This window comes from Pseudorasbora parva, chromosome 3 (genome assembly GCF_024679245.1).
Source record: "Pseudorasbora parva isolate DD20220531a chromosome 3, ASM2467924v1, whole genome shotgun sequence".
Lineage (NCBI taxonomy): Eukaryota > Metazoa > Chordata > Actinopteri > Cypriniformes > Gobionidae > Pseudorasbora > Pseudorasbora parva.
In genome coordinates this window covers 8,365,594-8,383,088 of record NC_090174.1, presented here as the reverse complement: position 1 = coordinate 8,383,088, position 17,495 = coordinate 8,365,594, and the positions used below count along the sequence as shown (strand labels likewise).

The window sequence follows — 17,495 nt, the reverse complement described above, 5'->3', positions numbered from 1 at the left end:
GGTCATTTATGGAAGCATAGAACACCAGTTCCATGAGGTTTAGCATTGTGCAATCTTTGATTTCCACTTTCTGAGATGATTTTTGTACAGTGTCAATGACATAGATGATTATCTCTGCATTTCAGCTTTGTCTTTGACACAATCTCCAGGAGATGTCTTTACTAGTTTTTTTTATGTGATAGCATAAAATAGCACAGAACACCATTTCCATGAGGTTTAGCATTGTGCAATCATTGAGTTCCACTTTCTGAGATCATTTTTGTACAGTGTCAAAGACGCCGATGATTTTCTCAGCATTTCAGCTTAATATCTGACACAATCTCCAAGACATGTCTTTACTAGTTTTTTTTATGGCCCAGTGGCCTAATGGATAAGGCATCAGCCTTCGGAGCTGAGGATTGTGGGTTCGAGTCCCATCTGGGTCATTTATAGAAGCACAGAACATCAGTTTCATGAGGCTTAGTGTTGTGCAATCTTTGAGTTCCACTTTCTGAGAGGATTCTTGTACAGTGTCAATGACACAGATGATTTTCTCTGCATTTCAGCTTTGTCTTTGACACAATCTCCAAGAGATGTCTTTACTGGTGTTTTTTATGGCCCAGTGGCCTAATTGATAAGGCATCAGCCTTCGGAGCTGAGGATTGTGGGTTCAAGTCCCATTTGGGTCATTTATGAAAGCACAGAAAACAAATTCCATGAGCTTTAGTGTTGTGCAATCTTTGAGTTCCACTTTCTGAGAGAATTCTTGTACAGTGTCAAAGACACAGATGATTTTCTCTGCATTTCAGATTAATCTTTGACACAATCTCCAAGAGATGGCTTTACTAGTTTTCTCTTGGCCGGGTTGCCTAATGGATAAGGCATCAGCCTTCGGAGCTGAGGATTGTGGTTTCAAGTCCCATCTGGGTCATTTATGGAAGCACAGAAAACCAGTTCCATGAGGTTTAGTGTTGTGCAATCTTTGAGTTCCACTTTCTGAGAGGATTCTTGTACAGTGTCAAAGACACCGTAAACCCAAGCGTTGGGGATCATATATGCACGCCCCCTACATTTGCATCTGTCCAAACATGTTCATTGTCAGGCAGAAACGGAGCGAATCATCAGGTTCAAGCTCGCATGGACACACTTCATGTTCCAGGCTGTTTAGACCTGAGGACTTGACATATCCTTCCCACAGATAAAAAATGTCAACAGTTATGGCTGATGACGCAAGATGCTAGTACAGTAACAATAGGAAACACCAAGTACCATACCAAACTAAATAGTGTGTCTAATGACAAAGGTTAATATTATTTTGTATTACAACATACAACCACAGATACTTTGCTTAGATCGTTCACTCGATCCTTCTAGCAAACGTCACCTTTTCCACCATATAAGTTAAAACGATAGTCATTTGACAAGGCTATTCATTTTGTAAAAATATAAGTTATATATTTATATTTCTGAGAACAGAAGTATGGTGTTTCCTATGATGTTTTTGCCTATTTGTATTTTAGATTAGGCTACATCACAGTCACTGCGAAACGTTAGCCTACACTGTGACTAACGTTATATAAATATGCAATATCGTTGACAAGTCTAATAGACAAGTCTAAAATGTAGGCTATATGACACACTTTAAGCAGAACATCTCAAATGGAGATTTATAAAATGCAGCTTACTTGTTTATTGGTGTTTTCAGATTGTCCGCGGGCAAGAGAGAGAGCTCGCATATGGTTGCCAGATTGGACATGTTTAGGTAAAAACCGGAGTGAACAAGTAAGCTACATTTTATCAATCTCCATTTGAGATGTTTTGCTTAAAGTGTGTCATTTAGTCGGTCTGTGTTGTATCAGGACGGTCAGAAATCACAAGCCGCTTCACTGAACTGCTGTGAGCTGCTGAAATAAGCCAAACAGAGCAGAGCTCAACATTAATATTCATGACCCTTCCAAATAAGGCAAAAACAGAGCATTACATCCTAGGATTCATTTATAGGGTTGTAAATGGACCTGTAAAACTGTATCTGGACAATTTTTGCCCTTAAATAAGCCACATACCCTCTATGTAGATATCAGAGAACAATTTAACATTATTGTTTCAAATAATTTTAGGGCAAATTAATTACTTTAGGAGATTTGCATCTCTAAGAACAATAGGTAACTATGTTTTTCACTTTAAAATAATGGTCCAGATCACTAGTTTCTTGAAGATTGTCCTGATTTACGTCATAAAATGTATCACTAATTACTTACTAAGTACATATATGTCTGTATTCTTCAAGAACTTCTAGTGATCTGGACAATTATTTTAAAGTGGAAAACCATACTTTTCAATTGTAAATAATTGTCCAGATCACTAGTAGTTCCTGCATAGTGATTATGTATTTTATGACTTTATTCAGAAACATGGCTGATTACATCTCAGACACGAAATAATGTTCTTTATAATTTGTAAGTAAGCTAATAGTTATTAATTACGCTAATCTTATTGATTAATTATTGATTACTTAACAAGGAACTATCTCCTAAATTTGATATTATTTACTAATAAGGTTAAGCTTGTTTCTATATTAGTTCATAGTAGTAGCTGAAGTGTTAATGTAGTACTACTCACTAGTGCTGCATTACTCCCTGCATAGTTACTACTAGCAACGACGCACCATTAAAGCGTTCCCATTAGCTGTTGTCCTACTTCGGAAAAGATACATACTACAAAGATACATAGCAATGCAATAAGGATGAGGTACAGTTTAAGAACTTGCCATGCAGGAGAAGGTGCAATTCCTTATGTTGATCTCTATAAAAGGGGTAGTAGTTTGTGAAACAACAGCCTGTACTGCGACATGTCCTGTATCACAGTATTTTCCTTCAAGGGAAAGTTCATTCCTCAATTCGTGACCCCTTCATCTATAAAAATAACATTCTTATTAATTGCAGGTCGATGAGAGATAAATCATTGTTTGTTAGATAAAGACATTTTGCGAGCTCTGTGGGCAAATCATTCCATTTGCCATTTCTCCACATAGGAAGTTTTCAAAACAATTCCAAAGCTCATTATAATATGCAAAACTGTTGTCCAATCATAGCAGTGTGCATTTACTTCCAAGTCGTCAATGCGGCACGGCCATAAAAACAGAGAGTTTCGAGAGCTAGGCTAAAAAAACAGGGTAGAAAATAGCCCATTTCTTATGATGTTCGCATGGTTTTGTCAAGATTTCTGAAATGGAGGATCCAGACGGAGAATGAATAAATTACACTTTATTAACAGGACTGAAGACAGGGTACGACAAGGAAATGACAAGGAGTGTGGAGACAGCGGTGTGGAATAAAGGTCAAATATAAAAAAAATATGGCATTTAAAAAGTATTAAGACATGTTACACTGTGCCCCATAAACACAACCAAGCCTAGAAAAAAAACATGGAACCACCACTTTATTTTCAAAATATTTAGAAGTGAAAAAAATCTACCTTAAATAGAGATTGAGCGCTCTCTGCATAACGGCACATTGCTATTTTTCATGCAAAATGTAGTCTAATTAATATATTTTGTTATTTACTTATAATAATTTGTAGAGCATTCAATGCTATATGCATATATGTCTTTAGAACATTGATCTATCTCTAGGGATTTCATTTGCATAACTTTTTTTTTCTTTGTTGTTTCTTTTCATTCTATTAATACAGTGGTGCAAAAAAGTATTAAGGGGGGGGGGGGGTGAAACACTCAGTTTGAATGTCAATCTTGTGTACCTATAGAGTAGTATTGCATCCTTCATATCTCCGAAAAGTCTTTAGTTTTATTATATTTATAAAAGAAATAAAGGCTGTACTGAGTCTTTCCGGAAAAAAACGAGCGGCTGGAGGCGTATTGTGTGGGCGGAGCTAAAGAATGACGATCGCGAACAAAGCGGTGACGTCCTCAAGCGTGGAGAAACCCATGGCTATCTCAGCTAATACAGATAATGATTCAGAATCAAATCTGAGGCAGAAATAAATTGAACAGAAGAAGCATCTGGCCTATCAACATTTGTGCGTCTCTACTCGCAGTTTATGAGGACATGATTCGGTTTATGGACTATTGTATGCGATTAGACCTTAGAGGTAGCAAGCAAAACGGTTTTGCACGTCAGACTAGTGTAACGTTATACAGAGAACAGCAATGGAGTAACCGTTAGCGCATTTGAATGACGAAGCACGCAATTGTGTCGTTTACTGATGTTTACTGATGTTTACTCATGCGATGGTAGCCAATAGCAGAGACATTTGAAGCAGTTTTACTCACCAGCTGCTTCCAAAGCAGGACCGAACCTTTAATGCTAGGACCGCTCCGTCAAAAACACACATCTTTGGCATGATTTGGTGAAGTCCTGTGACAGCAGTGGCGTGGAAATCCACTTTGCGACGTGACTGAAACGATGTTGTGAAGCTTCCAGTCATTTCTGCGTTCAAATCGGTTCAAATGCAGCGCTGCCTTCCCGGAATGCTGTGCTGAAGCGTTGAAGTCGCTCGACGTCACCCATAGGAATAAAATGGAGCGCGGCGCGCGACATAAGTGTTCACGGACTGGATCTGCACCTGAGAGACTGTTTACGGGCGTGCATTTCCTCTCTCGCTCTAGTGACGCGCGCGCACACCCTACCGGGAGAAGAGCCCATACGGCCCATACAAGGACCTTCTGTTCTATTAATGTCAAGTAGACCCATACTCAAAAAAAACTCTCCAAGGATTATGGGTAATGTAGTTTGTGATGGAGTGACAGTCCGGGGTGGAGTGCCCTCTGGTGGTGATCACGGGCACTCACTCTGGTGAATTGTGACATTATATATATATATATATATATATATATATATATATATATATATATATATATATATATATATATATATATATATTAGGGGTGTAACGATACGCGTATTCGTATTGAACCGTTCGGTACGAGGCTTTCGGTTCGGTACGCGGTACGCATTATGTACCGAACGGTTCTTGGACTAATTAATTAGATTTGGAAAATAAAAAAGTGTGTGAAATATAATAATATGCGTTCAACAAGGTAGCCCAATAACCAAAACGACATAACAGCCAATGCCCCTGACACCGCCGAAGTGGAAGAAAGAAAAAAAACACCAAATATGTTTTAGGCTGCTCAGTCAGGTGCTCGCTTACTCAGTAGGCTACGCGCTGAATGCTCGTGGCAAAATGGCAATTGCGTTTAACAAACCAGAAATAGAAGATCCTCCAATAACCAACAGGTCCTGGTGTTTGGGTGAACTTTGGTAAGCTATGATGGTGTTGGCAAGAGTGATGGATTAAAAAACAACGGTATGTCGCATTTGCTGATGGTACAGCAGCGGGAATAATTCATGTCATGTCAATCAAAGCCGACAACAAGACGATCTTGTTGTCTTTACGCCGACAACAAGACGATAAAAAGGAGAAAGAGCCACAAACTATCCCACAAACTATCCACGCAGCATTTAGACAGACATTTCCAACTTATTCAAATGGCAAAAGACATCACCGCGGCGAGTGGTCCATTTATAGCCGCGGATATGAGACCTAACGCCCGTTTCACACATACTCCGTCTGCAGTGCGTGTGCGGTGCGTATTTTTTCCCGTACCCATGGGATGACAGCTTTCAAACTGCACGCGGGTGCGGTCCGTCAGTCTGTTCCAGATGCGCTGCGTCTGCAGCAGTGCACGGATCGTTTTCGTACCGAGTCTATTTTTTGCTGCGCTGCGTTGCTGCATTAAAGTGGTAGAACATTGTTCGCATTAAAATAAACATGTACTGATGCGAAAATCTAGTAATTTCACCACAGATGCATCTCATTTAAAATATACTCTTGTTTCAAAGTCAACACATGGCTTTTTTTTTTCTCAAGTAAAGCAACAAAACGACACCTTACCTGGCATTTAGGTTAAAAAAAATGTGCCATAATGGAGAGCACTCGTACTTTCTTGGAGGTGAAAAGCAAAGTTCTTTTTGACCTGCAGGATTTCTTTTAAAAGGGTGTAAAAACGAAAGAGAAGACGAGAGTCGGCTGTTTTTGAATAGACTATTGTAAGTTTCTAATTTAAAATGTTTGTGATTTAGGCTATAAACTATGTTTAAATGTTTTGCCACTTGTGTGAGCTAAATCCAAAGTATATAAATATGAATAAATGAATTTAATAAAATGATGTTTAAATGTAGTAGGCTACGTAACCTGACTTCTATTAAAGAGTAAACAAAGAAAATTGGAATTCTGACGAGGCATGTTCAGTAAAAACTTTTGGATTTTAAATAAAAAATAATGAATAAATGCTGTGTTTGTGATATGCAACAGCGGATCAGTTGCGGACTGCAAACGCAGCATATGTGAAAGCACTACAGGGTGTGGGGCTCCTGCAACGCACCGCACATGCTAATGTAAAGAGCTAATGTCTTATTCCTGTAACTACATAGAAGATGGGTAAAATCATACAACAACAAAAAATCATACTTTGTTAGTTTTAATAAAAAAATAATAAAAAAAAGGTAATTTCTGCCAATTTTTTCTTTTTGCTGTATCTAAAACATACCGAACCGTACCGAACCGAACCGTGACACCAGTGTATCGTATCGAACCGAACCGTGAATTTTGTGAACCGTTACACCCCTAATATATATATATATATATATATATATATATATATATATATATATATATATATATATATATATATATAAAAGAGTAAATGGAAATTACCTTTTTATATTTGACTTTTAGTTACAGAGCCTTGCGAAAGAATTCGGCCCCCTTGAACTTTGCGACCTTTTGCCACATTTCAGGCTTGAAACATAAAGATATAAAACTGCATTTTTTTGTGAAGAATCAACAAGTGGGACACAATCATGAAGTGGAATTAAATTTATTGGATATTTCAAACTTTTTTAACAAATCAAAAACTGAAAAACTGGGCGTGCAAAATTATTCGGCCCCTTTACTTTCAGTGCAGCAAACTCTCTCCAGAAGTTCAGTGAGGATCTCTGAATGATCCAATGTTGACCTAAATGACTAATGATGATAAATAGGATCCACCTGTGTGTAATCAAGTCTCCGTATAAATGCACCGTGATAGTCTCAGAGGTCCGTTTAAAGCGCAGAGAGCATCATGAAGAACAAGGAACACAGCAGGCAGGTCCGAGATACTGTTGTGGAGAAGTTTAAAGCCGGATTTGGATACAAAAAGATTTCCCAAGCTTTAAACATCCCAAGGAGCACTGTGCAAGCGATAATATTGAAATGGAAGGAGTATCATACCACTGCAAATCTACCAAGACCTGGCCGTCCCTCTAAACTTTCAGCTCATACAAGGAGAAGACTGATCAGAGCTGCAGCCAAGAGGCCCATGATCACTCTGGATGAACTGCAGAGATCTACATCTGAGCTGGGAGACTCTGTCCACAGGACAACAATCAGTCATATACTGCACAAATCTGGCCTTTATGGAAGAGTGGCTAGAAAAGTGTTGTTTAAAGTTTGCCACAAGCCACCTGGGAGACACACCAAACATGTGGAAGAAGGTGCTCTGGTCAGATGAAACCAAAATGGAACTTTTTTGGCAACAATGCAAAACGTTATGTTTGGCGTAAAAGCAACACAGCTCATCACCCTCAACACACCATCCCCACTGTCAAACACGGTGGTGGCAGCATCATGGTTTGGGCCTGCTTTTCTTCAGCAGGAACAGGGAAGATGGTTAAAATTGATGGAAAGATGGATGGAGCCAAATACAGGACCATTCTGGAAGAAAACCTGATGGAGTCAGCAAAAGACCTGAGACTGGGACGGAGATTTTGTCACATGCCTGTCCTGTCTTGTGTGCACATGTGGGTTTTGTCATGTCTCCGGTCTACTGTCAACCCCGCCCTTCTTGTTATCTGATTATTGGTTAATTTGCCCCACCTGTTCTCCCTCATTATCTGCCTTGTTTGTTCCCTTTATAATCTCCTTGTGTTTGTCAGTCTGTGTTGGATCCTTGTGTAATGTCTGCGTCTCCCGTCCTCCCCGTGATTCTGTTGGTTTGTTTAAGTTTATATTTTATTATTCTATTATGTGTTTTTCCCCCTCGTGGGTTTTGTTTTGAGTTTGTTTTATTTGTTATAAATAAATATATCATTTTCTGCACTTGAGTCCTCGCACCCTTTTCCCTTGTCTGTGACGTGACAGAAGGATCCAACCATACAATGAGGACTCAGCAGAGAAGTTCTCCCTCGGTGCCAGTTCCGGGGGTCCCGAGTCCGGGAATCCCGAGTCCAGACATGGCCTGGAGGGCCGTAATGGGAGGGTTTGTGGTGGCAGTCCTGCATGCTTGGGAAAAGCACAGGGTGTCATCCACCACTCCGGTGGTCCCAGTTCCGGTGGATCGTGTTCTGGTGGTCCCTGTGCCGGTGGATCGTGTGTCGGTGGTCCCTGTGCCGGCGGATCGTGTTCCGGTGGTCCCTGTGTCGGCGGATCGTGTGCAGGTGGTCCCTGTGCCGGCGTAACGTGGTCCGGTGGTCCCTGTGCCGGCGGATCGTGGTCCGGTGGTCCCTGTGCCGGTGGATCGTGGTCCGGTGGTCCCTGTGCCGGTGGATCGTGTGCCGGTGGATCTGGTTCCGGTTGTCCCAGTGCCGGTGGATGGTGGTCCCAGTGCCGGTGGATACTGCTGGACTGGAGAAGTTTCCCCGAGGCTCTCCTTGCGCCGCTGAGGCGTCCTGCTCTCCGTGCGCCGCTGAGGCGTCCTGCTCTCCGTGCGCCGCTGAGGCGTCCTGCTCTCCGTGCGCCGCTGAGGCGTCCTGCTCTCCGTGCGCCGCTGAGGCGTCCTGCTCTCCGTGCGCCGCTGAGGCGTCCTGCTCTCACCGCACCTCGCTGAGGCGTCCTGCTCTCACCGCACCACCCAGGAGTCCTGCTCTCACCGCGCCGCCCTGGCCGCCTGAACTCGGTGGGCCTCCCGACCTCGGCGGGCCGTCCTGGCCATTCGAACTTTGTGTGCCACCATGGCCTCCTGAACTTTTTGTTTTCCCCATGTTTCCCTTGTTGACCCCTCCCTTGTCTGTTCCTTCCTTGTTTGTTTCCCCTGTCCCGCCCTGGTCTGTCCCTCCCGTGCCCCCCCGGTCTGTCCCTCCCGTGCCCCCCCGGTCTGTCCCTCCCGTGCCCCCCCGGTCTGTCCCTCCCGTGCCCCCCCGGTCTGTCCCTCCCGTGCCCCCCCGGTCTGTCCCTCCCGTGCCCCCCCGGTCTGTCCCTCCCGTGCCCCCCTGGTCTGTCCCTCCCGTGCCCCCCCGGTCTGTCCCTCCCGTCCCGCCCTGGTCTGTCCCTCCCGTCCCTAGTGGAGCGTCTGGTAGCCGCTCCTTAAGGAGGGGGTAATGTCACATGCCTGTCCTGTCTTGTGTGCACATGTGGGTTTTGTCATGTCTCCGGTCTACTGTCAACCCCGCCCTTCTTGTTATCTGATTATTGGTTAATTTGCCCCACCTGTTCTCCCTCATTATCTGCCTTGTTTGTTCCCTTTATAATCTCCTTGTGTTTGTCAGTCTGTGTTGGATCCTTGTGTAATGTCTGCGTCTCCCGTCCTCCCCGTGATTCTGTTGGTTTGTTTAAGTTTATATTTTATTATTCTATTATGTGTTTTTCCCCCTCGTGGGTTTTGTTTTGAGTTTGTTTTATTTGTTATAAATAAATATATCATTTTCTGCACTTGAGTCCTCGCACCCTTTTCCCTTGTCTGTGACGTGACAGATTTGTCTTCCAACAAGACAATGATCCAAAACATAAAGCAAAATCTACAATGGAATGGTTCAAAAACAAACATATCCAGGTGTTAGAATGGCCAAGTCAAAGTCCAGACCTGAATCCAATCGAGAATCTGTGGAAAAAACTGAAAACTGCTGTTCACAAACGCTCTCCATCCAACCTCACTGAGCTCGAGCTGTTCTGCAAGGAGGAATGGGCAAAAATTTCAGTCTCTCGATGTGCAAAACTGATAGAGACATACCCCAAGCGACTTACAGCTGTAATCACAGCAAAAGGTGGCGCTACAAAGTATTAACTTAAGGGGGCCGAATAATTTTGCACGCCTAATTTTTCAGTTTTTGATTTGTTAAAAAAGTTTGAAATATCCAATAAATTTCATTCCACTTCATGATTGTGTCCCACTTGTTGATTCTTCACAAAAAAATGGTTTTATATCTTTATGTTTGAAGCCTGAAATATGGCAAAAGGTCGCAAAGTTCAAGTAGGCGGAATACTTTCGCAAGACTCTGTATATGAATTTCTTTGATTTTTTCTTAAATTACAATTCTGTTTCCTTTAATACAAATTCGAATTGTAATTCTACATCCTGTTTTTTTTACATCAATTCCAATTCAAGAACTGAATTGGAATTCAGGAGTCATTCTCAATTTAATTCTGAATTGTGCACAAGCCTGAACATACTGGTTCATTATATAATAAACAGTTATAAATTGCTTTAGGATTTAATACAGCCAATCAGTATTTATATGGGGATTATTAGAATGCCATGATGATGGACAGTCTTTTCGAAGGACATCATGGGATTTTTAATAGCAGGTACCTTCTTTTCCCAGGTCTCCCATCCAGGTATTGACCAGGCTCAACCCTGCTTAGTTTCAGCGCACAACCAGTCTTGGGCTACATGGTGATATGGCTGCTGGCTGTGTATTGTATGCCCCCAGATTACACACATTAACTGATATTGCACTCGTTATTCGAGTGATATGATATTGCTTATATATCTTGCGATATTGCGTTTTTTGGCAGTTTCATTTAAAATAGGGAACAATTGGTAATGTGAAAGCAGTCATGCAGAAATGGGTGAGCTGAGCAGGGTACCGAATTCGAGACAGCCTGAAGGAGGTCGTCTGAGTTCAGTTTTGCAACTTCGCTTAAACTGTGCCACAATTCATGTGAAAGCAACACAAACTCGGTGCGGAAGAAAAGTAACCTGCACATGCGTTTTATCAGATGTATTTAGTTCAATAAAACACTTGCAAGGGATGATAATGTTGATTATTTACCTTGAATAAGAGCAAGAGTAAGCCTGCTGTGTATTCACACATAGTACCGCCGCGAACAATCGCGCTCTGACATGGACCACAACACACCTAAAGGAGCATTTTTGCCCCATATCTTTAATTTTACGGACATTCTAACTGAATTATAAAGGCTTCATCACAGTGAGTTGTTGCCCTGCATCATATTCTTCAACAATCAACTGTATAAAATGTAAGATGGCTTAAATAGGTCTGGGGTGGAGCAAGTGCATTTGATGTGTTAACATTCACAATTTTAACATGTTATTTTTTTTAACCATAACTAAATAATATAATTAACAAGTAAAATCTACAGCCCAAGTATGAATACAATACACTTAAAAGAGATTTGGCTTGGCAACTTTCTTCTTCTTCTTTTTTTTTTTTTTTTTTTTTTTTTTTTACAAAAAACAGTATCATATAATGCTGATGCTGGTTTGCTGTTGCAGCATTGGAAGCTGGGTTGCTGTCCAGCATGGGATGCTAGTTTGTTGGTCCAGCATGGGGTGCTGGTATGCTGGTCCATAATGGGAAACGTGTGGAGAAAGATGGGAAAGACATCTGATTATTATCTTAAACTTCACAATATCAACAAGACAATCATTTATTAAGCCACTAGGCTCAGATGTTCCTTTCCTGCATTGTTGCTTTGTTCTATCTAGTAAGATTCAGAATTACATTTTAAGCAGTGAAAGCACCAACTTTATCTAAAACTGTTTCAACAAGATTTATCTAAATCCTATTAATTGCATATAGGTGGTTTTAAAAATTCAAGTCACACTACAGGACTAGTGGTCATAAACTTTGTTTGAATAAAATATGCATCTTTACTTTACTCACACTGTATATACAAATGTAAATTAAATCTTGTTAGATGCTGAAAATGCCTGTTAATTATTACACTTAAAGTGCATATTAAAGTCAATGTAAAGCAATAACCAAGGAACTGCTGATTAAAGACTGCTTCAAGCCTGAGTAAAAACAGACTTTGTTTCAAAAGTGTGTGTGTGTGTGCTGTATGTTCGGCTGATGCTACCAGACTGACCCATAAATGTTCTGTTGTAATGGTGCACTGTGTAAATTTTAGCGGCATCTAGTGGTGAGGTTGCAAATTGCAACCATCCACTGCTCACCCTCCCTTTCTCAGCACATAGAGAAGCTGCGGTGTCTGAAACAGCAGAGTAGCTAGCGCGCTGTAGAGCAGTTTGTCCGTTTAGGGCTACTGTAGAAGCATGGTGGCGCAGAATGGCGACTTTACTGTAAGGGGACCCGTGGTGTATGTGGATAGAAATGGCTCATTCTAAGGAAATAAAAACATAACAGCACATTATGTAAGGTCTTAATACATCACTGAAAACATAATTATGACTTATGAATCTTAATCCATGTTGACCATGTAGCTCCTTAAATACTCATTCAAAGGCTCCAGCACCATAATGCAGCGGTCAGCCTCGTTTTTCCAGTCCAGAAGCTGAATGATCTGAGGAACCCTGGGCTCTTTATTTGCAAGCATATGCAGAGCGATCTCCAGCGGAACAGATCTGGAATAACCATCCTAGAAACACACAGTTGTGGAGGAGTGAGGAGTAGATGGATATATGATTTAGACCTGTCCTGGACAAACTGCTGACATGGGTAGTTTGTCTATTGAAAAAACATTTATAGTCCGTGATAAATGTTAATATGAGACATATTAAATTGAAAACAGTGACTGAGTGGAAAAACAGAGAGCGCAGACTACTTACAACACTGACATATTTTGCATGCTCTTTGGAGGCAAATTTCACCGCCACCTGATGAAAAAAAAAACAGAAAATGGATTTGCGTTCAAATTTGTTTACTTGTTTTATTTATTTATTTATTTATTCAAAGTTCACATATTTCAATCATTAAACTTGAACAAACATGTAGTTATATAAATTAAATTTGTAACATGTAGAGCATGTATGTCTATTTTAAAACGGCAGACACTAAATAGTGAATAAAAGACACACTGAGTGCTTATATAAGAGCGAGCGAGACAGGTATAACAAAAGAATAATAATAATCTAGATAAATATTGTAAGTAATGAAAATTGATACCTGAAGGGTATCTTTCAAACAAATTGCTACATTAACAGCTCCAAAGCCTCCTTTACCCAGTTGATAGCCGATTTCATAGCTGCAGCAACTGATGTCTGTTAAAAGAAATATGAGATGTTGACATGAAATGTCAAGCAGTGATAGCATGGTGATGTCATCCCGCTCATATAGGTTATTGTGACCAAACGTCCTGTTTTCCCAGGACATAGACATTTTGGTTATAGATAGTATTTTGTAATATAATTTTTTATCCATACAGAGAGGGCATACTTTTAATGTATTGAAATTACGAACGCTAAACTAATTCTTAAATAAATAATCTTTAAGTAAACTTTGAGTATCATTTGAGTATCTCATTGCCGTGCTGAGTGTTCTGGTTTTCGGAAATCAAAATATGGTCACCCTAATATAGTCGCCGGCACCATTGCCGCTTTTCTGGTCATGAGTGTGAGGTAACGCAGCTCTGTTTATCATATTAGATACATTTAAAGGGGTGGTTCCGTGTTTTTTTTCTAGGCTTGGTTGTGTTTAAGGGGGGCAGTATAACATAAGTCAGTATAACATGTCTTAATACTTTTTTTTTTAAACCCATATTTTTCTTATATTTCCTTTATTCCACACCGCTGTCTCCACTGTCCTTTGAACGGCTCGTTTGCTTCCTGCTTCTATGAAGCCCATCCCTCTGAAAAACGCAATGGTCTTAGATTGGTTAGATGGCCAAATGTAGTCTCGTGTATTTTTATTGGCTGAAGTGCCAAGCACAGGTTGTCCAGAAACGCCACGCCCCTTACCATTACGGGCAGAAGTCACATCTGCTGAGACTAGCAAGGGTTTATGATGTCACCAACCCAGGAAGAAGCTTGTTGTAGTCCAAACCGGCCGTTTTTGTGGGCAATAAACTGCAGTAACTTTAAAAGACAATATCTCCGTTTGCATTGAACTTTCAGCGCTGTAACTTTGCAGATACTGTTTATGCTCAAGCAGAGCATAAGTAAAATCGCATGCAACCACCACTTTAAGTGTGTTTAAAATGATGTTATGACGTTATTCTGTGCGTTCGCTCAGCGGCTGCTGTGACATTTGTTCACACTGCTAAGAGTAAAGCGTTTCTGCAGAATAAAACTGGAAACCGAGGGTAATGCAGACATGACACAATTGACAGGCGACTTCCTCAGACGTCCCGGGTCCTTGGTTAAAATAGCAATTTTCTCACAATTTACAAATAGATGAAAAAACATTTGGGATATTGTAAGAACTCAGCTGAACAAAATATATAACACTGGCCTGGTGGTTTTTGGATATTTTACTGCAAAAATCCTACATAGTGCACATTTAAAATAAAGTTAATTTCTGTGTTATTTATCAACTAAATAAAGCATGTTTTCTAGACAATTTAAAGTATAAACCCTTGATCAGCTTATTAAAGAATGTGTGTGTGTGTGTGTGTGTGTGTGTATGTGTGTGTGTGTGTGTGTGTGTGTGTGTGTGTGTGTGTGTGTGTGTGTGTGTGTGTGTGTGTGTGTGTTTGTGTGTGTGTGTGTGTGAGCCTGTTTATGTGGTTTATGAGGACACAAATTTGTATAACTACATGGGTATTACACTGGTATTACACTATAAATGTGGTTTATGAGGACATATCAAATGTCCTCATAATTCAAATGGCCTTAAAAACATACTAAATTATGTTTTTTGGAGAAAGTAAAAATGCAGAATTTTTCCTGTGATGGGTAGGTTTAGGAGCAGGGGCAGTGTAAGGGGATAGAAAATACGGTTTGTACAGTATAAAAACCATTACGCCTATGGAGAGTCCCTGTAAACCACATAGACCAACATGTGTGTGTGTGTGTGTGTGTGTGTGTGTGTGTGTGTGTGTGTGTGTGTGTGTGTGTGTGTGTGTGTTGAGTTATGTTAGGGTTTTGTACTTTTGTTAACAAACTCACCCAATCCTTTTTCTCTCATTATCCTGCTGCAGGCTCAACTGAGGTGCCACAGTGTAGCAAACATTATCATCAGGGTCACCAGTGAGAGGTTCCTCTGCGGTCGGGAGGACTTCAGGGTCACCAGTGAGAGGTTCCTCTGCGGTCGGGAGGACTTCAGGGTCACCAGTGAGAGGTTCCTCTGCGGTCGGGAGGACTTCAGGGTCACCAGTGAGAGGTTCCTCTGCGGTAGGGAGGACTTCAGGGTCACCAGTGAGAGGTTCCTTTGCGATAGGGAGGACTTCCGGGTCACCATCCTGTGATACTATTTAGTCAGATAGGTATTTGTTGTAAAAGAAATAGCTACAATTTCAAGCATTTTTAAGCACTTTATCCAAAATTCAAACACTTTTCAAACCTTGAAAACACAACATCAAAATTCAAGCACTTTCAAGGATTTCAAGCACCCGTACGAACCCTGTCATAAGCACCATTTTCATCTCCTTACAAAATAGAATCAAAATAAATACATTTTACAGGTAAACGAATTTAAACAGGGCAAATAGGCTACATTAAAGAGAATTGGCAAATATGACTAAAATGTCAAGGAAACTGCAAAACAACAACCAAGAAACTAACCAATGACTTTAAACCTCAGAAAACCACGTTTTATGTCAAATAAGTTAACAGATAAGCCTTAGCGGGCATTTAACAATACACACACCACAGCCAAAATGGGTCACTCATTGGTACACACAAATAAGAATGTGCTTACATTTACGTTGCGTTTTATTTTCAGACAGAAATGTCTTTTGTGAAAAACATATTGTAGAACATAACGCAGAAGCCCAGTCAAAACTGATTTTGATTCAAACCTTTCAACAGCAGAACAAGCAGACTGCAGGATGGACGGTTTAAAACTCGCTAATGTCCTGGAGAGGCCAGTGTGTAGGCTAATAACGATGGATAGGACATCATATGAGTCATCCCATGTGCTCTCGGGGTCAGTTATATTTCTAGAGCCTTCGCGCCATCTCCCACCACAGGTGTAGATCTACGAGTGCTCTGGAGTAATCGTACATGACTAAGTGCTATGAGGTCACCTGCAGGACAACCGGCGAATTGCACCCAAACTTTACTCGAGTCCTGTCAATAGTTTTTTTTTTTAATGTATATTTCTTTATACATTTTACTTGTTTTTGTTTTATTAAAATAATTTTGAATAATTCAATAAATCAATAATAATGAATAAATCAAATAAAAAGTAGATGGACACTGAATAAATTAATGAATGAAAATGTGCACTGCTGTATATGGACATTCATAGGGATTGTATGTTTATTTTACGTACTACAAATAGCTATTGAAATTTGAAACAAGAATATTTATACTATAAGAATACTTCTACTGTATTATTTCATGGAGCCTCTGTGTGGTTCAACAAACACAAGGATATCAAAACATTGAATCTAAATGTATTTGAGTTTGTTGTTTGTTTCCTAGGATTTGCAAAATAAATTGCACAATGGGATAAAGTCCTAACTACATAATGGAAAATAATATTTCATGTTGCACAATAAGTTATTAAAACATATAATTAGTCATTATGATTAACCAACATTAAACAATATTACCTGAATCATCTGGAAAGATAATTGGCACCAAAATGAAGGGCCTTGCCAACCTCATCTCCTCCATTGCCAGTCTCCTCCCTTCTAAAGCCAGCGTGGACTTCTTGAGGTCAGTGAGCTACTGCTGCTGTTGATGTCCCTCTCATTGGCATCTTTAAGACATTTTCTCATGTCTTTTAGGACATCTAGTTTCTCGCTCTCCAGCTGCACTTAGAACTGAGTACAACAACAGACATTCTCAAAGCTCTGAGGTGTTGTGCTCTGACAATTGAAGATGGAGGCTCGAGCATGGTTAGGCTGTTGGGAGGACTGGGAGATGGTAGGTGTCTTCCAATAGGAAGTGAACCCGATTGCTCATGTGAGCATGATGGACCTGGCTCAGGTTCAGGCTCTACTCCTACGTGGAGGTCAATAACACCACAAATCCCATCTGAGACCAAGTATTGACAGTTCTTCTAGTGTTAGAAAGGGGGAGTCATTGGGCCCTCAGTGCACCTGTTTTATTCATTGTTGACCTCTGTGGTAATCTTGAGGCTTGCAAAGTTCCACTTCCTCCAGACCTCCTTCACTGATTTTAATGCCCCTGCTTGCAGTTATTTTTTTTAGCATTATCATTACAGATTTCTTGTTTTTGTTTATTGGTATGACTGCCATCAAACCTGCTGAAAATTATGTTTGTTTAACTCCACCTGTAATATAACATTAGTTTCCTCTTCTTTTTTTTTTAGGGTTTTTTGTTTTGTTTTGTTTGTTGTTTTTTTGTTTGTTTGTTTCTTTATTCAGTCATTGCTTTGTGACTGCATAAAAAGCCTATGCACTTATATAGA

At 40.4% G+C, this 17,495-nt stretch overlaps 1 protein-coding gene and 2 non-coding genes across 3 annotated transcripts; 2 read left to right on the top strand and 1 right to left on the bottom strand.

The window, feature by feature from the left end:
* Positions 1 to 352: 352 nt before the first annotated feature.
* Positions 353 to 425, top strand: trnar-ucg (transfer RNA arginine (anticodon UCG)). Its single transcript has one exon. It is a non-coding gene; the product is annotated as a tRNA-Arg (tRNA).
* A 170-nt stretch (positions 426 to 595) lies between these two features.
* On the top strand, positions 596 to 668 carry trnar-ucg (transfer RNA arginine (anticodon UCG)). Its single transcript has one exon. It is a non-coding gene; the product is annotated as a tRNA-Arg (tRNA).
* An 11,539-nt stretch (positions 669 to 12,207) lies between these two features.
* On the bottom strand, positions 12,208 to 16,014 carry LOC137071728 (serine/threonine-protein kinase pim-2-like). Its single transcript, XM_067439922.1, has 6 exons — positions 15,913 to 16,014; positions 15,062 to 15,362; positions 13,122 to 13,216; positions 12,785 to 12,832; positions 12,433 to 12,594; positions 12,208 to 12,339 (listed from the first exon to the last, which is right to left on the bottom strand). The coding sequence occupies exons 2-6, from the start codon at positions 15,078 to 15,080 to the stop codon at positions 12,259 to 12,261; spliced, it is 405 nt and encodes a 134-aa protein (XP_067296023.1). The 5' UTR covers positions 15,081 to 15,362; positions 15,913 to 16,014; the 3' UTR covers positions 12,208 to 12,258.
* Between the last annotated feature and the right edge of the window lie 1,481 nt (positions 16,015 to 17,495).